The sequence below is a fragment of the Brachypodium distachyon genome, chromosome 4 (assembly GCF_000005505.3).
Source record: "Brachypodium distachyon strain Bd21 chromosome 4, Brachypodium_distachyon_v3.0, whole genome shotgun sequence".
In the NCBI taxonomy this organism is placed as follows: Eukaryota; Viridiplantae; Streptophyta; class Magnoliopsida; order Poales; family Poaceae; genus Brachypodium; species Brachypodium distachyon.
The window spans coordinates 44,351,729-44,377,372 of NC_016134.3; the positions used below are offsets into that span (position 1 = coordinate 44,351,729).

Consider the following 25,644-nt stretch of genomic DNA (forward strand, 5'->3'; position numbering starts at 1 on the left):
GGGGTTAGGTGAGGGTCGCCGAGGGTCCAGGATGGATGATTGAGGCCGTCGCAGAGAGGACTCCTTTTGGATGACTTTTGGGCGGAGTCCGACACCAATCCACCTCAGCTTGCGATTGAGCAGCTTTGATAGTTTCTCAGAAGCACCTACGTTACGAATTACGATCATGGCATGGGCTAACTGTAACACAATGGTATATATGTTTAAATCAGGTCATTCTATGAAACACAGTTACAAGTTTACAGCAACGGTATGATCATCCAAGTGGCAGAGAGGTAACAACCATAACAAGAGTAGCAACACGTACAACCTCTTCCAAAAGTACTCCAACACCAAGTATCCTCTAGTTATGCAGTGCTTTTTTACAGCTCTTGTTATGCAGCAAAGGGCTTACGTTTATACCGGGTATATTTTCAGAGAAGTTCTACTCCTACCAGCAGATCCAGAACCCGTTTAACCAAACACAACCTCACACATTGGGTGAACCAAGAAGCGAACGCCGCCGTCCTGATGAATTCCTACGCCCCTTAAGCTGTCCAGATGATCGACTGCTTTCGGACTGTGAACCAGACTCATCTGGCATCTCTCCTTGCTGTATTTCCAAGTTTCTCACGGGAAGTGACCCATGCCTTCTTCTTGTTTGCCTCGACCAGCAAAAGCACGCGATGCCAACCAACAATATGAGACAGAGTGACACAACAGCGAGGATTATGATGATAATGCTTCCATGTCCTCCCCAATGATCCACCACCTGTGCAGGAGTATCTTTACCACGGAAGGTGTTCCTCCCTTTACAAGCTGAGAGTAAAAGAAAGTAAGAACATCAATGGTTTTACGATTCAACTACTATGTTACTCTAATGAAACTTTGAACAGCTCTAAAAAAAGGAACAAGTAAAAACCTCTACCTGGCCGACATGTTTGAATAGGATACGTCCATTTGGTAACATTAGCTCTAGCCTTCCCATTGCAAGCAATGTATGACGTCGGCAACTTAGGTGTGAGCCCTCTATTAATGGTATAACGACATAAACAGCACTCTCCACTCTCGCCAACAGGAGGCAACTCATCAATTGCATATAGCAATGATGTGCAGCAAGATGCAGAGGGCAAGTTTGATGATCCATTGAAATGCTGGCATGATAAAGCTGAGATCCCAATCATGTTAAAGTTGCAATTTCCCTCCTTTGAATTAGGATCAAGTGCATCTGAGCTGACAAAACACGCTGAGAAGAGGACAGCAAACAGAAAGACCATGGGCAACCGACTAATAAAAGCTGTAACAACAAAAAAATAGTTGAATGAAATGTACATAACAGATTATAATGTAACAAGACTATGCCGTACAAATATAAAACAATGCCATGGTCCTATTACAATGGATGATAAATAACAATTAACATGCATATTTCCACATGTCAGATTAGATGGTTAGCTTTGAACCAAAAGGAAGGTCAGCTACAATCACTTTCCTGTAGCAGATTGAAAGCATAGTTAAAAGTACATGGATTTCTAATCTTTCTAAGTTATACAACATTAAAATGTATGTGAATTTTCCTACAAAGTGAACAGTCACAAAGATCCAGATTTTTTTTACAAGAGACCCCGACCCCTACCCAATTCCAAGAAAATTCCTACTGTTTAGGGAAAGATGAAGCTACACCCGAGTGTACTGCTCCCCATACCTCCACCCCTTTTATGTGCCTCGGGACGTGCACATCCATGTGGGGTGAGAGAGAGAGAGAGAGAGAGGGGCGCAGAACAAGAGCATGACATGCGCCGTCGCCATATGGGGGAGCCGCCACGCGCGCCGCAGCCATATGTGCTGCTGCTGTCATGGGCCGCGCCGCCCCGCTGGAGGTGGACACAAAGATGCAGCGGTAGTGTCTCCAGGACACTCGGACGGCCACGATAGGAAGCGCAACACGCCCGGGTGTAGCAAATCCAGTCTCTATTGTTTATTAACTTCACTTTTTTTTACACCAATTTTAGTTCATTGAGACTGTAAAACTAGTATACGGCTAAAGCATCTGTTGAAGTACATGCATTCTTTTATTATGACATAAATGATGGTTTTCTACTCTGTTTGTGCAGATGACATCTTGGGAGTTTTGCAGCACTTTCTTCACAGAAACGCATAAGAACGCAAATGTTGATGTTCTCTAGAACATCCAAAGCCTGCGGGTCTTTCTATTATAGCAGTAAAGGGAACAACAAGAAAAGGAGAAGCTCCCTGCACAAACACAACAGCCTGCCTACTAAAAAGCTATAGCTCTAATTAAACATCAGGTGGTCTTGAGTGAGAACATGAGGGTTATGAAACTGAAACAACAAACAAGTTAATGATAGAGAGAAGGCAAAAGAGCAAAGTTGAAGAACTTACTCTGAGGAAAGAGGTATCCTGAGCTTAGAGCAGAAGATTCGTAAGGTGCTAGCTGAAATACAAAATAATCATATGAAATGTATGGACAGGAAAATACACTAGTAAACTGTGTCTCTCTTTAAGAAAAGCATTCTGACCAAATCGGTTCTGCTAAGAAGAGGATACAGGGAAGATTGAAAATGCTATTTTATAACGATGAGGAATAAATTAATCTATAGTACTTCAGATGCTTTGATGCAAAATACTCTTGGAACATCATAAAATGTAGGGTAATGATTGATTGGGCTCTCTCTAAAATGTACGTTTGGTTTATAAAGGGTTCTAAGAAGCATTATTTGCATTTTCGGAAGCAGGATCAATGATATTGGATACAAACAGAAATATCTAGTAGCAGAACACTTAACGTCAAAATGGAACAGACGCAAGCACAATAAAGCTTGTTTTCAACAGAACAGAGCCAACTACCCAGTTGCTGCTGTGAATCTATTTTTATATTGGATACATTCTTATAGGTTCCTTAAGCAAGGAGTAGACGTGCTGAGGGAAAAGCTTCTGCTAGTCCCTGGAGTTACCACTGTGATGGGTTCCAGTCAGTAATATCCTGTCTACTTTGTGTCTCTGAGCTTCTAAATGAGATATTTCAACTAGACAAAGTCTGTTGTCCTACGTGTCTGGAAACATTTTTTTTTGTTTACTTTTTTTCGTAAAGGAGGGAACACCCCCTGGCAAGTTCACTTGGTTTGAACCCTTCTGTAAGAATACCTGTGAGTTTTAGGCTTTTAGCTTGTGGTTGCTACTGATGGTAATCGGAGATGGCTTGCCTCTTGCTAAGAAAAGTAGTTAACATCTTTACCATGATATTTGGCATGCAAGATTCTTCCAAAAAGTATGGCTAAGGCCTAAGGACAGATGATCCATCTACCTATTATATATTTAAAGTGTATGACAGGTTTAAAAAATGATACATATCCTAACATTTTATCAAATGTTTCTACGAAATAACTAGGTGAAGCAACCAGAGGAAAGAGAACCACTAGGCACTTTATCTTGCTTTAGAATTCTTGCAAGAAAAGGAATTTTTTTTTGGCAAACTCAAAAAGGAAGATCCACTCTGCAATACCTTGTGCACAAAACGTGGTTGGAGTCACAGCATCTAAAGAAGCACAAAATCAAGAAAAAAGGGACCCCGATGAACATATGTGTGAATTTACAACAAACGGTGCTATACAGGTGCAAATGGTTCAGCCAAAAATGAACCCCACTCTTAAAACACCCCCGGTTTGTAAATTTGTAAACAAGGAACCATTGATGTACAGCGAACGCATGATTGTACTCTAGCATTATAAACAAGAAATCATTATTGCGCAGTGAACACATTGCTTGCACTTTTGGTCCTTCAAGGAATAACACATAATAATTTTCTAAAACTTGGAAACCCGAGATTCAAAATTTTAACCTGTAAAATTGGGCGTAGACTAGAGTGCAAGACAAAGCTGGAAGCTCATACAGCAGAAATCATATGAGATGCAATTAACATCTCCTAGTCCCAATTAATGGATGTAGTCATAGTAGCACCGAAGGGGCGCTATTCATCAGATTTGAATTAAGAACCCATGATACTGACAATTCATTCCCAGAAACAAAATATCTTGTTCAAAAAGGTACAAAATATGATAATAATGTAAACATCCGGCAGACATATTTTTCTGAAACTGTACGCCTAAACTTAATCCAGCTTTACAAATCATCAGTAATGACAGGCTCATGTGAGAAAGACGTCATACCGCCTCTGTGGGGAAAATTGCCACTCGACGCTCATCTGTCTTAATACCCTTGTGCGTGAACTCCATTGGTGCATAGCCCTGGAAAATAGGTATAGATTGTGTTTTAGGAGAAAAATAGGTAGATTGTGATGCAAGCGAATCATATACCAGGTGAGATCATCCGTATCGAATGACGGTGCGAAGCAACGATTGAAACGGAGCCCACTAGGCAACCCTCGCAGAAAACAAATCGAAGGCAAAAAAATCCGCTCGGTCTCGGCAACAACTTGTGCGCAGCCGCAGTTCGAACTGACGGACAAAAAAAGGAAAACCCCGAAGAACACTTGCGCAAAACTGCAGTAAAAGGAGCTATCCAGGGCGCAGATCATTCAAGCAAGCAAGAACGAACCCCACTCACAAAAATACCTAAGAGGAAACCCAAAAAAAACTCGAGAAGCAAAGTAGGCGGAGATGGTTTGCGAGCTACTGTACACACCGGAGCGGCGGCATTGGAGCTGGCGCCGCCGCTGGAGTCGAATCGCCCGGTGGACCTTTTGTGCACCATCTTCCGAGTCGCAACGCGGATGGCCTGATCGAATCGCCGGAAACCCAACCGTGTTCACCTGGGGGCGAGGTGGACGAAGGAAGGTAAAGGAAGCCCCGCGGTTGGCCTTCGCCGGTGTTGACGCTCCTTTTGAGGCCGGCTTTGGTTTCAGAGAGCAGTCGTCGTCTAGCGACTAGGGGCTCGCTCCATGTCCGCCGTGCGATTCCCAAATCGAGGGCTCAGATTTACCTGTCGATCAAATACAGAAAACACGCCTGCTGCTACTCTACCTTTTTTCTCTGAGAGTCTGAAGGGAGTCTACAAAGCCGCTATACTTTTTACAAAAAGTTTACTGGGTATCTTATCTTGACAGAACTTGCAGAAAAATACAAAATGGCGTTGTTTGAATTTTCTTTTAAACATTGAACGATGGAATGATAATTAATGGTTAGCCTGACCCGTCTCTAGTCTCAAGTCCTGTTCCGATAAAAATCTCGTACTCCAACTAAATGTAGACATATTTAAACTAATATTTAGGATCACTTATAATGGTAAACTAAAGAAATTTTGAGTGTAAATTTTTTTGACAATTTTTTAACTTTCACCTAGATTAAAGAAACTTTCAGAAATTATTGTTGAAATCAGCAATTCTTTTTGTTTTTGCTCATTTGTGTGGTCAGTTGTACTAAGAACTAGCTAAGCGCTCAGCATGCACCTTGTGCATGCACACAATTGATCATCAATACAAGCTCTGCGCTGGAGTACAATGTTAAGCAAAGAATTAGAAGAATTGTTTCCTTCTCTCTGCTCCTCCTGGCTTATCAGCAGCACCTATCTTTCCATGCCCAGTCCTGACTATCCTCCCCTACCAACTTGCAAGCACTAACACACACTCGACACACATAATAAAATTGCAACGTTTTTCGTTGTATCTTTATTTCTCAAATAATACAAATTCAGAACATTATGCCTCCAAAATTAGAGAAGGCAGCAAACAACTTTATACTCTCTCCGTCCCGAAACAAGTGACGTGGATATAAATCCAAAGTTCCTCAGCATGCACCAGCTTCAAAGCCAAAGTTCCTCTGCTGGATATCAAACACAACCCTGAACGACCTCGTTGCTCTGTTCCCTAGAATCTGAACCCCCGGCACACCAGCGTCATCTGGTTGAAACGTCGAGCAAATGCTACCATCTGAAGTTTCATAATAGAACACATTCTCCGCTGGTAGCTTCAAGATAGATCTCGAAAATTTTATCTCAACAACTGGTAACTTACTCCAGTCTACTGAATCGCCGTTGGAATGGAAGCAAATCTCCTTGCTATCACTTCCCCGGACATACCCCTCAGCTACCATTGCCTTTGTCAGTGCCCTGTCTAGTGCACGAAACACTGGAGATAGAACGAAGGTTTCAACAGTGCCAGAATCAACAACTGTCATTCTAGTCGTATAGACAGGTGGATCGACTTGGAGCCGCATCCCGTTGACCATCATGTCAAACTGCTGCAGAGCGTACACTGGTAAATGGGCGCCATAGTCAAACAGTTGAGTCAATATTAGCTTGTTACTATCTCTGACATATGGCCCGATCGACAGGAACCCCTCATTTTCTTGATTGCTGGGGAAGCAGTAGGAGAAGGCACTGTAATTCGTTAGCTGGGCTATCTGGTTGAAGAACGAGTAACTCTTATTCCCGAAACCAATGATACCTGCACTGTGTCCATTGTATCTATTATCTGAACCGCAGCCAAAGATGAACTTCTGAATGCTGTAGCTATTGGCAAGAGTGAGCCTGTCTTGGCTCAGGTACCCAGCCGAGTATTCTCCCGATGCATACCGTAAGCTGTAGATGCAAGAGTCTTCCTCTTCGACGCAGCCAGAAGGAATATTTTGGCTCACGTGCATGTCATGGCACACCTGCGCTGAGCATCCAACTCTCCGGTAAGTCGAGGAACTGGACGTGTTGAATGTTGGCCCAGCCCTTTGGTCTTGCGTATAGCAATGTACAATGCAGTATTGGCACTGAACCCAAGAGATGGTAGAGCCAGTATCAATGGTGACAAGATTAAAAACAGCTGGTGTGCCAAGGCTAATGCCCATGAAGAACTGGTTTTTACGGATACTGTCGTCCCCAATGACGGCGGAGTCTGGTATATTTGCAGCCTGGACCATCGAATTCAAGTACGGATGATATTTGTGGAATACAGGGAATTGGAATGCTCCATCAGCATTCAAATGAACACCTGATACAAACAAACTCGTTCAGTAAACTATTCCCGCCGGCCATATTAAGTGACACAATATTACATGTATCTAGACGCTTTTTGTATAGACATGAGAATATAACGATTTAACTAAATCCAAACAAGTACTCGTCTTTCATTAGAATCGTGATTCCATTCCCAATCAAAGGAGCAAAGATTCTTGGATAACATATAGGATTAGAGACTACATTAAGTTAGATATGCACAAGAAGAGATCATGAATTACCGTAGGATGAGCCTGGGCTAGCGCTGCTGGATGACTGAAAGGTGCAGTTTAGCGCAAGAACAAGCAGGACTACAGGTGTGTACTCCATCTGTCATCTATAGTTGTAAACCGAAGGGCGAAGGGTAAAGGTGTTTGTTCGAATGCAAAGAGCTGTTTTTACGTTTAATACATAGGTGGTGGCTGCAGGCTGCGTACCCATGCAAATCAAGCTCGCCACCTACCCATATGCACATGCATCATGCTCTCGTTGCATTTGCATGCGCGCTCATGAGCAAATCCAGAGGACAGGTGCGGTGTCGTGTGTACACTTTCAGTTGATACGTCTTTCCTCGGGATTCAAACTGCTTCATGGTTTATATGGATTTAAACAGTTATGATACAGAAATCAATGCGGAGAGGACGTGCTCCATCCTTCAAATATACTTCTTCTGTTCCTGTCCAAAGTCATGACCAAGAATATAGAAAATCTACTAAGATCTACGATACCAAATGAGTATATATTTATAATAATTTTTTTAATAAAAGTTGTAGATGTTGCTAGAGTTTTCTATAAACACGGTCTTGAGACAAAAACAGTACTTGTCATATTTAGAAACGGAGGTATAGTAATAGTCACCGTTGAGGATAGTAGAGAGAATATTCAGTGTCAGAGCATCTCTAGCAGGTTCACTAAAGTCATTTTCAATACCTAAAGACAGACATTGTCCCCTGAAAAGGTACCAAAACGCTCTCTAGCATGTTTCCTATCCCGTTCCAATTTCTACTTTTGTTTTAGAAAATTCCTTCTATTTCATCTTTCCCAAATATAGGGAACCCCCATTCCCTATTCTTACAAATCCACTTGCGCCAAGCCAACCACCTCGATTCGAATTTTTCCTCTTCTTCGATCGACGCTGCACCGCGGCCATGCGATCGCCACCCGCCGCCTGGACCCTCGGCGACCCTCACCTAACCCCTGCGCCACCCCGACGTAATTCCTGGCCGAAATCAAGTCCACAGATGTGGGATCGAGGTCGCCAGAAGAGCAGTGGCGCCCGCTCCGGAGGAGCAGCAATGGCAGTGGCGGAGGAGCAAGAGAACGGCATGGGAAAGGTGGAGGAGCGGCAGGGTTGGGGCGGAGGAGGAGCAGGGAGCGGTTGAGGAGGAACAAAAGGGCGGCATGAAAGAGAGAGGAGAAGAGGGGTGAGGAAATTCTTTGTGACTGATTCATGGGACTCACGTGTCAGTGTGACGTATAAAAGGAAATAGAGAATGAAGTTTAGGGACAGGGGCAGATTCACGCATAGGGCAATTGGGGCTATAGCCCTAGGCATGAGATGGCTGCTACATGTATCGTGCCATAGACATTTGGCAAAAAATAACTGATTAACAACGGATTAACTCTAGACTTACATACTTAGCCCAGTTTAGCTCTAGTTTGTGTACAATCTTGGATCCGTGACTGTTTTGGGAAGTTGCTGGAGGAAGCAGTTATAAAATTGGTTTTAAGGAATCCAATTTTAGAGAACCTATTGAAAGATGCTAAGAGCATCTCTCTGGGTGTTACCGTCGCACCGTAGCACGGCTGAAAGTTTAAAAAAAAAGGGTGAGTTTATAAATTATGTGTCTTAAATTTTGTCTTGTCAAGGTCTTCTATTTCTAGATTAGTTTTGTTTTTCTATTTGTGTCTATAAATTTGGATTTGCAATTTTGTAGGATTGTAAACATATATATGAACTTACATGAAAAAAGACTCAATTTGACTGGGGACAAAACTGGTTGTGTAATCAAAGCCGCTCAATCCCAATATGAGGTGGATTTGTGTAACCTAACTTAAGTAGGTCGGTGATGCCGTCGCCGTTCCAATATCACTAGTATCATAATAAAAAACTAAAAAGGAGTCCTCTCTGCGACGGCCTCAATCATCCATCCTCCCATGGCTAATTCGGATCGAATCGCCGTCTTACTGATCTGCCTGCAGCTCCTGCCGTCAGGGTTTCTGGGTCATGCGGCTGCGCTGATGGACAGTCCCCTGCCCAGCAGGCCGTTCCGGCTCGGCAGCGTCATCGCCGTCCGTCTCGGCAACACCAGATCCTGCGTCTCCGGCTACGGCAACGGCCACGCCGGGGCGCCCGTGTTCCGGTTCTGCATCCCCTCATGGGTCGCCTTCTCCGACGACGGCGCCGCCCTCGTCGGCGAGGCCGCAAAGGACCACGCCGCCGCTAACCCTCAGGCCGCCGTCTTTGGCTTCAAGCGCCTGCTCGGGAAAACGTACGATCAATTCTAACACACGCCTTCTTCTTAATCTGCACTATAATTCAGATGAATTTGTAGTTAGTTACTACTGTACTTACTGCTACCTACTTGTTGATTCGATTCGTTTGATCGATATTAACTTGGATCTCAAATTTGTGCAGATTTGGGCACGAGGACGTGCAGAGAGAGAGTTTCCCGTACAAGATCGTGTACAAGGAAACAAGCAGCACGGGCACAGGAATCCAGGTGGCGAAGAAGCAGCTGCTCCACGTCGAGGACGTGGCCGCCATGGTGCTGGCGGAGCTCAAGTGTCGAGCCGAGGCCTTCCTCGGCCACAAGGTCCACTACGCCGTCCTCACCGTCCCCAGCTACTTCCGCGACGCGTCCCGCCTCGCCGCCTTCGACGCCGTCACGTCCGCCGGCCTGGAGCCCGTCAGGATCATCGACGAGCCCACCGCCGCCGCCCTCGCGCACGGCCTCCACGAAAACGAGATCACGAAGAACGTCCTGGTGCTGCACGTCGGCGGCGGCACGGCGGAGGCCACCGTCCTGGTCCACGAGGACGGCGTGTTCGAGGCCATCGGGACGTGGCATGACGCGCACCTCGGAGGGGACGACTTCGACCGGAGAACGGCCAACCACTTCCTGCAACTGATCCGGGAGAAGCACAGCGTCGACATTGGCAACGACACGGCGAAGCTCTGGAAGCTGAGAGCAGAGTGCGAGCGCGCCAAGAAGGAACTGAGCGACCGAGATGTCGCCCGTGTGAGCGTCAATTCCATCGTCGACGGCGTGGATTTGTTTGAGCCTCTGACACGAGCAAAGTTCGAGGAGCTCAACCACGATCTCTTCGGCAGGATCATGTCAGTGGTGGACAAGGCCATGGTTGGGAGCGAACTGGCCGAGAAGAAGGAACTGGTTGACGAGATCGTTCTCGTCGGCGGGAGCAGCAGGATGCCGAGGATTCAGGAACTCATCAGCGACTACTTTGGCGGAAGACAAGTACGGATCGGTACGGCAGCGGTGGAGCCTGACGAAGCTGTGGTTCATGGTGGAGCTCTTCTCAGCCATCCTACGGCAGGGGGTTACGAATGTCTGGGTGGCGAACGGCGTCAGTTTGGGGCTTCTACGGACTTGTGTTAAATTATCTTTCACAGAGGATTGATCCGGCAAAGATATCCGCAATGCACGTATACGCTTGTGCTAGTAAAGACAGAAGTCCCAACAAATCAAGTTGAAACACCGGAGGAGGACTAGATAACACATTAAAGCTATTTAGCTGCAACAATTTTCTGCATATTTTGCAGCCAAAACAAAAGATACAATTTGATAACTCTTAACGCCCTGACTGCAGACCCGTAATACCTATCTTCTCGGTGCTGACAGTCGAGCTGGCCATGGACGACGGCTCCCCAAGCAAGCTCTCCGTATCCTCTTGTGCTTCCTTCCCCCATGGATGGTGATGCATCCCCTTCCTCAGCCCGCCAAGCTTCTCGGCAACTTCCCTCATTGATGGCCTGTTCTCACCATACATCTCCAAGCACTGCTTCGCTAGCTCCGCAATCTCTTGAATAAACCTTGCGTTGTCCTCCTCGTCCTTAATATGCTCATCCAGGATCTCCGCAACCTTATTCTCCTTCATCGCAGACAAGAACACCACGGACAGGCTCTTCTCGTGTTCAGCGGCGAAGAGATTGACCGGCTTCTTCCGCGTGAGTAACTCCAGAAGGACAACCCCAAAGCTGTACACGTCACTCTTATATGTCATCCGGCAAGTTTGCACATACTCCGGGTCGAGGTACCCACACGTCCCCTGCATAAATGTTGCAAACTGTGACTCGTCGGTCGCCCCCAAGATGGAGGTGCCGAAATCGGAGACTTTAGCCTTGCGGTCGGCGTCGATGAGGATGTTGGAGGACTTGACGTCGCCGTGGAGGATGGGCGGCGAAGCGCACGAATGGAGGTAGGCGAGCGCGTCGGCGGACTCGTGGGCGATCTCCAAGCGAGCGGCCAGGGAGAGGCGTTGGCCATGGCTGCCATGGATGAGTTGGAAGAGCGTGCCGTTCGGGATGAACTCGTACACCAACATGGGGACTTCCACCTCGAGGCAGCACCCGAGGAGCTTCACGATGTTCCTGTGGTTGATCTGGGACAGGATCAGCATCTCTTTGCCAAACTCTGCCTTCTGCTTCTCGTCGATCGTCATGCATCTCTTGACTGCTACCTCCAGGTCGTTGCCCTCCAGAAGTCCTCTGTACACAGTTCCGTTTCCTCCCCGGCCCACTATCCGTTGTGCACTGAACATGTCCGTGGCTTTCTGTAGCTCTTCCTTCGTGAAGATTTTGAATGAATTGGCTTGCTTTGACTTCATCTCTTCGAATAATAGTAGGCCACCGTGCTGCCGAAAGTAGTTCTCTTTCATCTTCTGTGATTTCTTTCTCTCGCGGATCAAGCATGCGCATGCTATAGCAATCACAATGATGACGAGTCCAACACTTGCGCCTGTGCATGATTATCGTTACAACAACTAGATCAGTTGAGATATTTTGTCAGAAATGAATGTGATTTCACATGAGCTGGGAGTAGTATTCAAGAGAAAAAACAATTATTCCTAATAAGGAACACATAAATGATTGGCAGAGCTTGTTTTCTAATCTAAAGAAAAAAAATACTAAATCCATTCAATCATGTTGGAGTTCTGTTTGCTAGTAGGTTGCCTGTTGGGCACTAATACTACTGATCCTACGGTACATATTGATAGTCTAATTAATTGTCCGTATATAAGTGATGTTATTTTAGTGCTTAACAAGGAGAAGAACCCACCTACAACCGGTAGCGCAGGAAAACGGGAAGGCTTCTGAATTGGCACGCAAACGCCGTTTATGGTGGAATTCCCCGGGTGGCATGGGCAGTTGTAGCCCCCCGGCGTGTTCACGCAGACCCCAAATGGGCATAGATTGGAATTTCCAAGGCAGTCGTCAATATCTGCGACAAACACTTGTAAGTTCATAATTCTATTTGGTTGTAGGAATGTTGAAGGGACCAAAAACTAAAGCAGGAATGATCGAACCTTGGCATCCACCAGTGATGTAAGGGTTGCCTTCATATCCATTCCGGCACCTGCAGCGGTAACCTGGCTGCTTACCGGTGGAATCGAGGCACTGGCTGTTGCTGCTGACACACGCGTAGGTGCTCATATTCTGCCTAGCAACCCGGCAAGAAACCTGCGCGATCAGCCAGTTGAGGATGACCGGGACCTTCCCGTTGTTGGTGTCGTTGAACACCGTGGAGGTGACGAAGCTCGGGCGGAAGTCGAGAGCCGCCTTTTCCATCACCGCCATGTAGCCGCAGCGCCTGTCTTGCTGCCTCCATGTCACGCTGCCGTTGTATCGCTCGTTGAAATAGCTCTCGTAATACGTTATGTCCTTCGGGACGTCCGCCTGGCAGCAGCCGTTGCCGGAGCACGAGCCGTTCTGAAGTGGCAGTGCATCGTCGCATCTTGACAGACAACCTATCACATACTGCAAACGCAACAATCATACATATTTGTGTGAGATCCATGCCGTTAATTAGAATTAGTAGAACAGAATTCAGCTGAGACGTGCTATATAGCTTACGGAGGAGCTCATCATGTAAGCCAGAGTGTAGCAGCCGATGACGACGATCTTGTTGTCGGCGTCCGAAATCCAGAAACCTGAATTGGTGAAGTCTGAGGACGCCTCGAAGGGGGTGGTGAGGTTGGTGGCAGGGTCGTAGCACAGCGAGGAGATGAGCGTCTTCACCCGGACCTTGCCGTCCGGCACGGAGATGCTCATCACCTCGAAATCCCCCCAGAAAGGCTTGCTGCTGGTACTGCCCGTGCCTCTACTGCCAATGCTTCTGTTGCAGCCGAGCTGAAAGCCGTCCAGCGCGCACTGCTCGCCGATGCCGAAGGGGAACGGGATGTCGACGTCGCCGCACTTGGCCGGGCACCCGGGCCGGTGGCCTGCCGCTGCCGGCGCTTCCGCGCTGCAGCTGCAGATCACTGAAAGGCAGAGAAGAAGATGGCAAGGAAGAAGAACAAGCCGATGGTCATACTCAAACTTGGTCATCTTTGGTTAAGTTTGTGGACGGGTGTGCAATTGTGCTGAAGCTCTAGCTGAAGGCGATGGTGCTGCAATGGGCTGCAACTAAATAGATGAAAGATCAAGCTATAGCCGACGACTGATTGACTCCGGCCCACTTGACACTTGTGGCTATGGTGTAATTGGAGTGACAATTAACTGACAAAACATGGATATGTGGTTGTATTATTCATGCTTGCTTGGAGACATGCCAAGACTTGGACTTGGCCGGTCTTCCCCCCGAAATTTCATTGATATGATGAAGAGGAGATGGAGCTGCTGTGTTACCTGGTAGGGCCGAGTTCCTGATCAGTTAGGACTAGTATGTCTTCCAATAAGGTGTGGTCATGTTACATGTCGTACGGTCCATGCACGTTAATTAGCGGAAACATACAAAGACTGGATTGAGGACTGAATTGTTGAGATCCGGCCAGTGTATTGACAACCTCACGATATCACATAGGACGACATCAAAACTGGGCAGCCAAATTAAGAGGCAAAGACATATTTACCTCTCACGCAAGTTTTTTTTTTTTTGACAGCTGCCTCTCGCGCAAGTTGGTCGTTGCTCGTTTCCATGCAGATATGTCTAATCAGGATGGGCCAACTGAGTGATACGTCATGATAGTGATTACCTGGAATATTTGAAGTACCTTCTTCTTGAAAAAAGGAAGTACAAACTCATTTATTTCGTTTGTGTACCTTCTTCTTGAAAAAAAGGAATGTTTGTGTATTTTAGTTTGTTCTAAGTTAACCTAGTATCATTAGAATTATTTTGATATTATGCTTGTTTGGGGTCACATATATTGGTAATTTTTTCTATAAAGTTTGAGTTCTATTGGAGCATATACAATGCAATGTGCTTATAGAATTAACCTAAAGTGGACTATTTTTTACAGACAACAGTATGTACAAACCTCTCTTTGTTGGCAGCATTAATAACTTGGATTGTACATGTCCTTAAAAACAGAGGATGTGCTGCTATCATGTATCGATCGAGAGTTCGTGGAACCCTAGCCGCCACCAGGAGAAAAGCCGCCGGTGTCGTCTTCGTCGGTTCCCCTCGTCTCTGGCTTTTGGCCATCAGGAGGTGAGAGGAACCACGGATCAACATCTGGCCATCGTCTTAGTACATTTTTTATAAGGTTTTGTGTATCCTTGGCGACGTCGTCCTGACGGTGGAGACGACGACGCTCGGATTTTTGGTCTCCGGCTCCATCCCCGTTTTGGCGTGTCTATCATGGTCTACTCCATTGAGTTTGTGGATCTCACGGCTCGAAATTTTGTGATTTTGGTCTTCTTCCTCCATGGTTCGGCGATGATTAAATGGTTTGACAACCTGTCTTGTGAGGGGTGTGTCCCCGGCCACCGTGTGTTGAACGATCTTAAGTTCTCACCCGCTGGGGTGGGCGGCTCATGCGGCACAGTAAAACCTACAAGACAAGTTCAGTTTATGCAGGTTTGGTCTTGTACTGTTTCGTCACCAGATATTTGGAGAAACATCAAGATGCAAAAGACGCAGCTAGAGGAGTTGGCTTCAAAGATTTTTGATTTAACTTTCAGTTTATCTGAAATCTTTGTTGTCGTTTTAGTTTTTTCGATCAGATGTACTTTATTTGTTGAATAAATAAAACCAGATCGTTGTTTAAAAAAAAAAGAGAGGATGTGATGCCAGTGGTATTTCAGAATTCAGAAGGAAACCCGAGGAGCAGGGCAACGCATCAAACGCCTCACGTCACGTTTGAGCTGTATAGATCAACTGTCTTACTGTGCATGCATGCAATCACTTTTATTGATAAAGCAAATTAAGGATGTGATTAGGAGAACAGATTCCACCAATCACTTTTAACATGGACAAGCCCAGTAACCAAGCGTTACTTCTCCCGTTCGATCTTGCGCTATTATTAGACGTGTCAACTGCTGCTTGCGTTGGAATTGGTCCGGTCCACGCGTGTCCCGCACTCCGCGGAGCATGGATCATCCAGCTGGTACATTCTTTGTGCAGTTAATCCGCAAGCGCGCACAACCTTTCGAGTTCGAGTGGGTCACATTTCTCCGTGTTCTAACATCTCATGCTAGGAATCGTGCTCTGCGACAAACACCAGAGACGAGAGACCAGCTAGCATGAGCGCGCTTGGACGGTGGTGTCCTCTCTCTGTCTTCCAAAGACTCACCCAGTTCAAACAAAAACTAAAAAAGGATTCACCCAGCAAAAAGATTCACCCAGTTCAAACAAAAACTAAAAAAGGATTCACCCAGCAAAAAGCTCGTTTTTTGTTTCCTTTCTCAGATCATGTCCTGTTGTTGTTTCGCCACGGTGGCGGCTGCGCCACGTGGGGTGATGGGATCAAGAATCTTCAGGGACGTCTCCTTGAACATCTTTCGGCTCAGGGTGTTGAAAACCGCTCTCGAGTACTGCCTCGACGCGTTCCTCCAGTCCACTCCGGCCTTCATCATCAGCTCGAACTCCTCGTAGCTTATCTTCCCGTCCTGCACATTTCAGTGTCAGTTATATAAGTTTGCTCATTCTTGGCTTCCTTCTTTGAAGGTGACAATGATGATGATACAACCTTGTCGATGTCGATGTCGAAGATGATGTCTTCGATGGCCTTCTGGTCGCCTCTCGGGGACAGCGCCTCCTTGAGCTCCTCCATCTCGATGAACCCGCTCATGTTCTTGTCGAAGTAGTTGAACACCTTGGGGAGGTGCTCCTCGCCGCGGATCTTCTTCAGGTGGATGGACACTGTCACGAACTCCTTGCAGTCCAGGGTGCCATTCCCGTCTATGTCTGCCTACAGATTCAGAACATGGACACGACAACCTTACAAGATTGAATCAATCGCAGTTTAATACTGATCTTGGAAGAACTCAAAACAGAGTGAAGAGAGCAGGGTGATCTCACAGCTTCCATGAGCATGTCCACGTCGGTGTCATTGACGTTGTTCCCTATCATCTGTAATCCTTTCCTGAGCTCCTCGATCGTCAGGTGCCCGTCGTTGTTGGTGTCCAGCATGTGGAACAGCTCCGTGATCGCCTCCAGCTCCTCTGCCGGCAAGTACTCCGCCACCACCTTAATGTCAATCAAACAAAACATTCAGCATATGCAGATATGTATGCTAGAAGACAAGAGAGGCGATTAATTTGTGAGGTCACAAGTAGGGCCTTCTTCTTGAACTTGTTCATGACCGTGAACTGCTTCAGCCTGGACCTTACTGCTTCTCCAAGAGGAATGTTAGGGGCAACACTGGCATTCTGTATCCAAGGGTGCTCTGCATTCTCGGAAGACCGGGAAACAAGTGTTAGATTCATTGATTCAGGCGGTTCGACAGTCTCAATAACGGAAGGAATCGGCAAGAGTAACAGACCTAGAGCCTGCTGAGCCGTGAGCCTGGCGTAAGGGTTGGGGTCGAGCATTTTCCTGACGAGGTCCTTGGCGTTGTCCGACACCTTGGGCCACGGCTCCCGCTCGAAGTCGAGGCGCGCCCGGATGATGGCCTGCGCGATCCCTTCGTCGCTCTCTGCATGCGAAATACATGGCCAAATTTCCAACTTGGTTAATAAGACTGGGAGTCCCTCAAATTTGGACAGCATGGAAGAAGAACTATGAAGAACAACATATAAACATACCGGCCCAGAATGGAGGGACACCACACAGCAAGATGTAGAGTATGACCCCAGCGCTCCAGACATCAATTTCCTGGCCATAGTTCCTCTTGAGCACCTCGGGCGCCATGTAATACGGCGACCCGACGATCTCGCTGAACCTTTCACCCGGCTTGAAGCATACGGACAGCCCGAAGTCGATGACTTTAAGCGGCGACGCCTCGCTCGCATTCGCATATAAGAAGTTCTCAGGCTTGAGATCCCGATGCATGACCCCGTTCCTATGGCAATGCCCCACGACCTCCATGATGGTGCGCATGACGCCGGCGGCCGCGCGCTCCGTGTAGTGGCCCTTGGCGACGATGCGGTCGAAGAGCTCCCCGCCCTCGCAGACCTCCATGACCAGGTGCACGGCGTCCGAGTCCTCGAAGGCTTCCCGGAGCGCGACGACGTTTGGGTGGGCGGGCAGAGCGCGCATGATGGAGACCTCGCGCCGCACGTCCTCCACGTCCACGCTGCTCCGGAGCTTCCGCTTGCTGATGGACTTGCAGGCGAGGGTCTGGGAGGTGGTTGAGTCCGTGCAGCGGCGGGTCACGCCGAACTCGCCCCGGCCCAGCTCCTCGCCCAGGACGTACCGGCGGAGAAGCTCCTCGGCGGCGGAGGACGCGGCCTCTGGGGGGGCGAGGGATTTGCTGTTGAGGACGGTGATGGGGGCGGCGGCGGCGCGGGGGGTGTCGGTGACGGAGGAGATGGTGGAGAGGCAGCGGAGGTTGCCGGCGCCGCCGAGACGCCCGCCGCGGTGCCGGGGGGAGCCACCTCCGCCGCCGCCGCCGCGGCGCCTGAAGGACGGCCGGGCAACGCAGCAGTTGCCCATGGCCTCTCTCTCTCCCGGTCTCGTCAATTTGAATTTGCTTCCGCCGATGGATGGATCGAACGAGCGAGCGCACCTTGGCAATGGGGATTAATGGCGGATGGCGGATGGGGGATGGGGGGCTGGATCTCTCTCTTCCTCTCCCTCTAGCTAGCTAGGCCAAGAGAGGAGGAGAGAGACCGATGGAGGCAGAAATTGGCGCGCCGGGGGTGGATGGCTTTCGGAGACAGGGGAGCCTCTTTTCTCTTCTACTCCCGGCTCCTCCGTCCGGCTCTTCTTGCCATTTTTGGGTCTCTGTCTCTCTCTCTCGCGCGCGCGCGCCGAGCATCTCGAACCAGAACAAAAATTGCCTTTCAGGAGAACAACATGGGGCGTTCTAAAATTGGCGGGGAGCTCTTGTTTCGGCTTTGATTTTTTGTTTGTTTGTCTGAGAACCCCTTGATTCGGTTTCGGAATCCAGACCGAACAAACGCTTTCCGGTGTGCCGTGGCATGTCTTACTGGGCCCGGGGTGCCCTGCCCGGTCCTGCCCGCCCGTTTCTACCGCGTCCGTTTTTAGTTCGGTTTCTGCCTCCCACTCTGTTTCACCGTGTTCATTTCACTTTCCCGTTTCATTTCTTTTTAATTTCTATCCGATTTCCCGTTGCAGGAAATTTTCTATGCTCACGTGGCCTATTTATACATCATCTTTTTTGCATATTTTTCTATGCCTTGATTACTATCTTTTATTCTTTTTTGCATCTTCATATTATGCATTTATCCAGAAGATCCAAATGGATGTTCGACTTTTTGTTTGTTTGTCTGAGAACCCCTTGTTTCGGCTTCGAAATCCAGCCCGAACACTTGTCACAATAACGGGTCTGGAAAAAACTCCGTTTGCAATGGCTTCTTTCCCGAACTCTCGCCCCCGAACTGGCGACCGCTCCCTACCACCACCCACCGCCGACTCCGCCCCCGCCCACCACATCCCCGTTGTCCGCTACCCCTCGCCCACAGATCCGTCTTTTGCTGCCGCCCTCCTCGCCACGCACCCCCGCCTCCCCCCCGCTCCTTTCCGCCCCCACCTGCCATGGCACTTCTGATCCAGATCCAGTTTCCCCGGGCTCCGAGCCGCTGGACTGGGGTGCCTACGGCGACCCGGATGAGGACACCGTGCCCGAGACCGCTAGTCCTGCCCGCCTGCACTCGCCGCCTGCTCGCGCGGTCGATGCCGTGTCTTCGCCGCTTGCATTGTTTGCCGATGCGTCTTGTCGCTCTGTGCCCCGCATTGAAGAAGCTCCTCAGCCTCTGGGTGAGCTGGCTCCGGTTGTTGATGGTGCTGCTGCGGATGGTGCTACCGCAGATCCCAGGTGGCAGACTGTGAGATCTCGCTACTGGTGGTGTGAGCTCAAATCGGGGCCGTCTTGTCGCTCCTGCGGCTTCTCGAGCCCCGGTCGTCGCTGCTCGCATTCATGGCCCAGCTACCTCCCGCTTCCCCCTTGTCTTTAGGAATAAGTGCCTTCGTTGCCTGGCTTCCGACCACCGGATTGCCCAGTGCCGCGACCCTGTTAAATGCTTGCGGTGCGGGCGCTTCGATCACATTGCTCGCTTTTGCCCCTCCCGTCGCGCCCCACTTCCTTCCACCCCTATTGCTCCCCCAGCCGCAACCGCCTTGCCCCGCCCCGCGCCTGCCACTGCTCCCCCGACCGCGATGCATGCTCGGGACCTCGCCGTTGGTCACCCTTCTGAGCGTCCCATGGAGGGCACCTCCACGTTCACCCTCTCCCCTGACATGGGGGACGACATCCACCGCCTTCACACCAAGGCGGTCGTGGTCAGGGTGTCCCTCCCGCCTGGCAGGAGAGCTGTGCCACCTACGGTGGTCGCTCGGGCCATCCAGGTCTGCCTTCACTTCCCGCTGAACGACATCACCGTGACACGCTACCATCCAGAGGATTTCTTGGTGGAGTTCCAGACGGCGCGTCAACGTGATGTGGCCGTGCAGGCCGGCTCCGTCGAGCTGGACGGCATCAAGTGTCGCCTCACCCCGTGGGCTCTCACGGACAACTTCCGCCGCATTGCGCTGCGCTACCGTGTGCTGGTCTGCTTTGAGAACCTGCCGCCACACCTCCAGCGCCCTGAGACCGCCGAGCGTCTGGTCGGCAAGGACGCCATCTTCGACCGCGTGGACGTCAGTTCTAGAGGGCCGGAGCACAACTCCGCCATCTGGGCGGTCTGGGTGTGGGTCTCCAACCCCAACGCCATCGACAAGATCTCTTGGTTCGGCGCTATGGACCCGCCAGAGGGCACGCCCCCTCTGGCCTCCCCCCCCCCCCCCATCAGCACCTCCCGCGACGGTCAGTCGCGCAGGGTGCTGATCCACATCAGCATTGTCGAGGACTACGCCACCAACGGTCTGCACTTGCCGGACAGCACCCAGAGTGGGTTGCCCTCTCTGCCACAAGAGGAGTACCCGCTCCGGGAACACTTCTTCTGGACCATGAACTACCCTGATGGTGAAGAGCCCCCTCCGCCTCGTCGCCAGGCTTCCACTGATGTTCACCGCCGGCTGGGCCCCGGCGGTCGCTGCGACGAACCAGATGACGACGATGTTGCTGATGAGCGCCAGGGGCGTGGTTCCGGTGCTAACTGGCGCTCCTGGTTCGGACGCCGGCGCGCGGACCGCTCTTAGGGCGCGCCACAAGAACAGGGCCGCGGTCGTGGCCCCTATCAGCGTGGAAGGAGCAGTACCTCAAGCGGTCGTCGCCGCCCTGCTCTGCGCTAGCCTTAGCTCCCGCACTTGCTCCCCCGACCCGGTGCCGCGCCTTCGCTCCCGCTCCCCGATCCGTCATCGCCACATCTTTGAGGCGGACCTTGACTTGATCTCTGTGCTCCTCGTCGCCACCTGCATCAGCAACCACCAGCCTTCCGCCGACCCCATGCTTCTTGCCGACGTAGGTGCGCCCAGCCATGCTCGCCCCTCCCCCCGTGCACCTCCTGCCTCTCCTAGGCCGGCTCTGCTTGAGTTTGATGACGTGATGTCCCTGCGCTCCCCACCGCCCACCCCTTTGGTGGATCCCATGAGGGCAGAGGCTTCCGCGCTAGCTGGCGCCGTGGCCAACGCTTCGGCCACGGCTCCGGCCGTTGTTGCCGCTGTCGCCCCGGTGGCTTTGGCTCCGGTTACTGCGCCGCGTGTGCTGGCCGTCGCCGTGGTCAAAGCCCCGGGGGTCGCTGTAATAGCCGAGAGCAACACTTTACTTTTAAGCCCTTGTTGGACCTGTTTGTAATTTAGTTAATGTTGCCATGACATTTACATTTGCATCCATGCCATGTCATATCCACCTTTGCTTCACATGAATTTAAAATCACCACTTCAACTTGTTGTTTAAATCTTGTTGTTGGTTTGTCACATGTTAATTTGGGTTTTGAATTCTAAATCTCTCCTTGTTTAAGTGTTGGCAACATCACCTTGTTGTTAGGGTTTGCTAGGTTTCTCTTTTGGGTTTTAAATTCCTTTATCCTATCTTTTACAAATGACATTTAAATGGGTTTTGATTTAAACATTTACCCCCATTTGAATATTTCCAAATAATAGTACCATATTTGAATTCTCCTACTCCTCAGCTTTTCAAAATGGTGTTTGGAATTTTGAATCAAAAAGCAAAGTACAAACAAAACTATTTACAAAAGAGAAAAACAGAAAAAGGGAAAAAGGAAAAAAAAACTTACCTTCTTACCTTTCGGCCCGAGTCGTCCCAGGCCAACTCGGCCTAGCTTCTCGCGCGCGCAAGCAGCCGCCTCGGCCCACCTCCTCCTGGCGTGCCCAGCGCGGCCCAGCTACCCACGCGTGCGCCCCACGAGTCGGCTCCCAGCAGCGAAGGCGTATTTCTGCGAATGCGCCATCTCTCACAGCTCCTTCTTCCTCCTGTGCTTTTCTTCTTCCCGTATGTGGGGCGCCCGCGCCACGTCGGCCAGACGCGATGCGACAGCCTCCGCACCCCTATTTAAGCAAGCCTAGCTCAAGGAGAAACCCTAGGTGGGCTCTTCTCCCTCCCTTTCTGTGCCGCCGCCATTGACCTTTTCGGAGCCGCGAGCACCTCCACGTCGTGTCGCCGTTCTCGCCGGAGTGAAGGAGCACCGACTGCGTCAAAAGAACCGCAAGCTCGTCTTCTTCTTCTACGAGGAAGGAATCGACCGGAGATCACCTATGTCGTCGTCTACTTCCTCTCTGGCCGCCGGCGAGCTTCTTCCTCAATTTTGGCGACGTCGACCACCTATTCCGGCCAGTTTCCTCAGGGTGAGCATCCCCACGTCCTTGCGGTCCCGATGCGCCCTCTCTCTCCCTCTCCCTCTCTCACTCCGTAGCTTCCAAGCGACGTAACCACGCCCTGGACGCCGCCGGCGAGCTTCGGCTCTATGCCGTGCGTGCTCCAGAGGGGCTTGTGCGGTGACCTTCGTGTCACCTTGCCCTCTCTGGTTTCGCTAACAAAAAAAAGGCCACGCCTTGTTCCACTGCCGTGCCTTGTGGTCGCCACCGATGAGCCTCTATCGTGGGCGCCCGCAAGCCACCGGCTTTCTTCGATTTAAAAGGGTACGCGCCCTATATCTAACAAGATCTGTTTCGTAGCCCAAGTGGTAGCTTGTTCCGTCCATTCGATCCAGATCCGCGCGTCGCGGGTTCGATTCCTCGTTGTTGCAAGATAAAAACCCATTTTTGGGATTTCACCGGTCACTGACAGGTGGGCCGGGCCCACCTGTCAGCTACCTGGTGCACTGCTGCGCCCGGTGAACCGAGTCCACGCGCCGGATCTGTTTTTGTTTTCCTTTTGGTTTTGTTTATTTGCATAAAATGTGTCATCTTGTTTAAATCCTAGTAAATGCATGCTAGATTCAATTTGGGCAAACCATATATGTTTTGGAATCAAAAAAATGTAAGGAATTTAACTGTGCATTTAGATTTCCACTTTGAGGTTTCAAATTTCAAATCTGTTCTAGATTTGAAATTCAAACTTATAAACTTGTGTAGCTCCTAGTTTAAAATCTGTAACGGTTTTGAACTTTCTGTAACGATGTAAAATATTCCTTGAAACCTGTACTTTATGACCGTGTCACTGTTTAGAATATTTGGATGAAGTATAGCTACTGTATCATCCATCTTGCTAGCTAATGGATAAAGATGTAAAATGTCTAGAACTCTTGTTTAAGTTGAATGCATCGTCTTTTCACATGCCGTGCATCTTGTTTGCGCATCGCACTCTATGTATGCTTATTTATACGTACCTTGTGTGTTTGGATCTTATCGTTAGCGTCTACGACACACTTCGTCGACGAACCGGGTTCCCACACCCACTCGGACCCCTCTCTCGGTGCCCATCGACCGAGGATCCAGGCAAGCAGCCAATTCCTTGACCATATTGTTTATACCCAATGCCTCTCTCTCATTCTTGCACTAAGTTACATTCTCAGTCTTGTCACGATGCCTCTAGAATTGCATAGCCTTTAGTCAGCTCTACTCAATTGTCTTTTGTCTTGTTACTTGTCCTATTACCATGTCACATGTTTGTTTATTGCCCTACTTGGTCATTAGAGGTCTTGCTTAGATTGCTAGTCTAGTGTCCTTATTTGGGGTTATACGATTGTTACATCCACATGCTACTTTCTGTATTTAAATTGCAATTATTAAACTGTGATATGTTATTACTTGCAACAAGGCAACGATGGGAGGCCGTGCTCACGCATTGGTGATTTGTTCCATTTGCGCCGACCTAAGGACTGAGTTCTCGTTTTCGCCGATCCAAGAAACTTCGCGCTAACCGCTCGTGGGAGAAGATATGGCTTCCCCCTTGGCCTAGTACTCGTTTCATAACTCTTCCAGGGACCACATAGTTCGGGCGTTCCATTTGGCATATCGCATATACACCGGTGTTGTGTTGGAGACTTGTTAGTGACCGTGCATTCATATAGGACTTGCGGCTCTAGTCTGGAGTGGTCATCCTGCGGGCTATGAACCGCTACCAGCTGTCCTCGCAACTCTTGAGTCCGTACGACGCTTCGGCCGGGATCTCGTTTCGGATATACTCAGTTGGGTGGTCCCTTGAATTAGTTGTGGAGCTTGGAAACGCCGTGTCGCCCAATCCTGCCGACACACGCCTTCGTGTGTTCCTTCTCGAGTGGCAATAAGGGTTGGACGAACGTGTACGGGTAAATTGGTGCACCCTGCAGGGATAAATCTTTCGAAAAGCCATGTCCGCGGTTATGGACGACTTGGTTGGTCATTACTTGATCATAGAGAACTTAATCCAACTTGATCTCAAAACTTGAGTAGTAATTAGTCTTAATTTTGGATATGCTTAAAACTGCTTAAGTGTGAGTGCCTTTGGATCATTTCCTCACAAGGGGTTGAGGGGGTGATAAGAGGTTGTGTTTGGTTGGTGTTAGTTATTAGAAGATCACCTCACTTAGTAGACGCTTCTTATCCTCTACTTAGACGATGTCATTAGTGTGTCTCTCCAGATATATTGCTGCTGCATAACCCCACCATATTTATCCATCCTTTGAGACTTGCTGCATAATTAGATTAGTTCTCCCGTAAGTCTTGCGAGTACTTTGTACTCAGTTGCTTTGCAACGTTGTTTTCTCCAGAGTTCCCAGAGGAGCAGGTGAGTGGTTACTTTGTGGAGTTCGACGACGACAGCTTCGACGTTTAGCCAGCAGATTCCAGAGCAGGGTTTTGTGAACTTGTGGCGGGCTCTCTTTTCAGTTTCAGCCTCTTAGGCAATAAATGTAAACTTGTCTGTACTCGGAATTTGCTTCCGCTGGTGTAATGATGATTGTGGACATGTGTCCGTGAGTTGTAATAACTTGGTATTTCGCTCCTTGTATGAGCTTAACTTAATCTTGTGTCATAGAGTGATGTCATGATATCAATTTTTGTTCCAACCTATGGTGAACACATTGCGTGTATGTAGTGAAGTGTTCATCGTAGGGAGGCACTGGGGTTTAATTTATGCGCGAGTTAGCATTTGGGGCTAAATTGCATAAATTCGGTCCCGCTCACAATCGCCGCCGCCGAGATGGACTCGAGCTCGCTCATCGACCTCATCACCACGACTCCGGTTTCGCTGCTGGGCACGCCGGTGGCTCCGCCTCCCTCTGCTGGATCCAGGTGCAGTGGCAGGCTTTCCAAGAAGAATGTCGTCTTCCCGGTGCCTGTGGCAAAGCGCGCTGAACCAAGCTTCGCCTTGCGTTCGGTGATGACACCGATGATGTTTCAGATGCTGCTGCCAAGGTTCGCTCCTACCTGGATATGTACAAGGAGTTGCTGACCCTGAAGGTGCTTGATGCTATCTGCACTTTGGTGGGAGTGAAGGGGAAGGCTCAGGTGGATTTCGAGGTGCTGGGCTTCATTGCCGGCGAGCTCGAGCTGCTTGGCATGGATGCTGCTTAGCGGCGTCTCTGACTTCTGTCAGCTGCTTGTTGCTGGTTAGGTGTCAATGATTTACAACCTCTGTCTCACAGTCGGCGGCTGTGCCGGCTGGCCTTGTGGTTTGTTGTTGACTAGTTGCAGGTTAGTTTCCAAAGCTCGAGGCGCTTCCCACCGCTGGCAGAGTAGTAGCCCCTCTGGCGCTTATCGCCATGGCCATTGCAGGTTTAGTTTGTTGCTGTTGCTGGTT

The 25,644-nt window shown here is 49.3% G+C and overlaps 5 protein-coding genes across 5 annotated transcripts; 1 reads left to right on the plus strand and 4 right to left on the minus strand.

The window, feature by feature from the left end:
- Positions 1 to 267: 267 nt before the first annotated feature.
- Positions 268 to 4,811, minus strand: LOC106866798. Its single transcript, XM_014902609.2, has 5 exons — positions 4,642 to 4,811; positions 4,167 to 4,244; positions 2,383 to 2,434; positions 908 to 1,276; positions 268 to 798 (listed from the first exon to the last, which is right to left on the minus strand). The coding sequence occupies exons 1-5, from the start codon at positions 4,708 to 4,710 to the stop codon at positions 470 to 472; spliced, it is 897 nt and encodes a 298-aa protein (XP_014758095.1). The 5' UTR covers positions 4,711 to 4,811; the 3' UTR covers positions 268 to 469.
- Positions 4,812 to 5,701: 890 nt separating this feature from the next.
- On the minus strand, positions 5,702 to 7,302 carry LOC100825051 (aspartyl protease family protein At5g10770). Its single transcript, XM_024455290.1, has 2 exons — positions 7,182 to 7,302; positions 5,702 to 6,934 (listed from the first exon to the last, which is right to left on the minus strand). Exons 1-2 carry the CDS (start codon positions 7,267 to 7,269, stop codon positions 5,742 to 5,744), a joined length of 1,281 nt encoding a protein of 426 aa, XP_024311058.1. The 5' UTR covers positions 7,270 to 7,302; the 3' UTR covers positions 5,702 to 5,741.
- A 1,717-nt stretch (positions 7,303 to 9,019) lies between these two features.
- Positions 9,020 to 10,749, plus strand: LOC100822270 (heat shock 70 kDa protein BIP5). The gene is made up of 2 exons (XM_003576897.3): positions 9,020 to 9,431; positions 9,578 to 10,749. The coding sequence occupies exons 1-2, from the start codon at positions 9,097 to 9,099 to the stop codon at positions 10,557 to 10,559; spliced, it is 1,317 nt and encodes a 438-aa protein (XP_003576945.2). The 5' UTR covers positions 9,020 to 9,096; the 3' UTR covers positions 10,560 to 10,749.
- On the minus strand, positions 10,624 to 13,698 carry LOC100822581 (putative wall-associated receptor kinase-like 16). The gene is made up of 4 exons (XM_010240290.3): positions 13,034 to 13,698; positions 12,487 to 12,937; positions 12,240 to 12,401; positions 10,624 to 11,918 (listed from the first exon to the last, which is right to left on the minus strand). The coding sequence occupies exons 1-4, from the start codon at positions 13,505 to 13,507 to the stop codon at positions 10,753 to 10,755; spliced, it is 2,253 nt and encodes a 750-aa protein (XP_010238592.1). The 5' UTR covers positions 13,508 to 13,698; the 3' UTR covers positions 10,624 to 10,752.
- Positions 13,699 to 15,283: 1,585 nt separating this feature from the next.
- On the minus strand, positions 15,284 to 18,322 carry LOC100825663 (calcium-dependent protein kinase 29). Its single transcript, XM_003578709.4, has 6 exons — positions 17,147 to 18,322; positions 16,885 to 17,037; positions 16,673 to 16,788; positions 16,422 to 16,589; positions 16,090 to 16,311; positions 15,284 to 16,009 (listed from the first exon to the last, which is right to left on the minus strand). The coding sequence occupies exons 1-6, from the start codon at positions 17,994 to 17,996 to the stop codon at positions 15,806 to 15,808; spliced, it is 1,713 nt and encodes a 570-aa protein (XP_003578757.1). The 5' UTR covers positions 17,997 to 18,322; the 3' UTR covers positions 15,284 to 15,805.
- Positions 18,323 to 25,644: the final 7,322 nt, after the last annotated feature.

Bases quoted from the DNA above. Each gene is read 5' to 3' on its own strand.
- LOC106866798 (XM_014902609.2), bottom strand. From the start codon at position 4,710: ATGGTGCACAAAAGGTCCACCGGGCGATTCGACTCCAGCGGCGGCGCC. The intron at 2,435-4,166 runs GTATGACGTCTT...TTTGTATTTCAG, and splicing joins CAATTTTCCCCACAGAGGCG to CTAGCACCTTACGAATCTTC. The intron at 799-907 runs GTAGAGGTTTTT...TTTTACTCTCAG, and splicing joins TATTCAAACATGTCGGCCAG to CTTGTAAAGGGAGGAACACC.
- LOC100825051 (XM_024455290.1), bottom strand. From the start codon at position 7,269: ATGGAGTACACACCTGTAGTCCTGCTTGTTCTTGCGCTAAACTGCACC. The intron at 6,935-7,181 runs GTAATTCATGAT...TGTTTGTATCAG, and splicing joins TAGCCCAGGCTCATCCTACG to GTGTTCATTTGAATGCTGAT.
- LOC100822270 (XM_003576897.3), top strand. From the start codon at position 9,097: ATGGCTAATTCGGATCGAATCGCCGTCTTACTGATCTGCCTGCAGCTC. The intron at 9,432-9,577 runs GTACGATCAATT...AAATTTGTGCAG, and splicing joins AAGCGCCTGCTCGGGAAAAC to ATTTGGGCACGAGGACGTGC.
- LOC100822581 (XM_010240290.3), bottom strand. From the start codon at position 13,507: ATGACCAAGTTTGAGTATGACCATCGGCTTGTTCTTCTTCCTTGCCAT. The intron at 12,938-13,033 runs GTAAGCTATATA...TTGCGTTTGCAG, and splicing joins CTTACATGATGAGCTCCTCC to TATGTGATAGGTTGTCTGTC. The intron at 11,919-12,239 runs GTGGGTTCTTCT...AATCATGCACAG, and splicing joins TCCTGCGCTACCGGTTGTAG to GCGCAAGTGTTGGACTCGTC.
- LOC100825663 (XM_003578709.4), bottom strand. From the start codon at position 17,996: ATGGGCAACTGCTGCGTTGCCCGGCCGTCCTTCAGGCGCCGCGGCGGC. The intron at 16,312-16,421 runs GTGAGATCACCC...CTGAATCTGTAG, and splicing joins TGGACATGCTCATGGAAGCT to GCAGACATAGACGGGAATGG. The intron at 16,010-16,089 runs GTTGTATCATCA...TGAAATGTGCAG, and splicing joins TCGACATCGACATCGACAAG to GACGGGAAGATAAGCTACGA.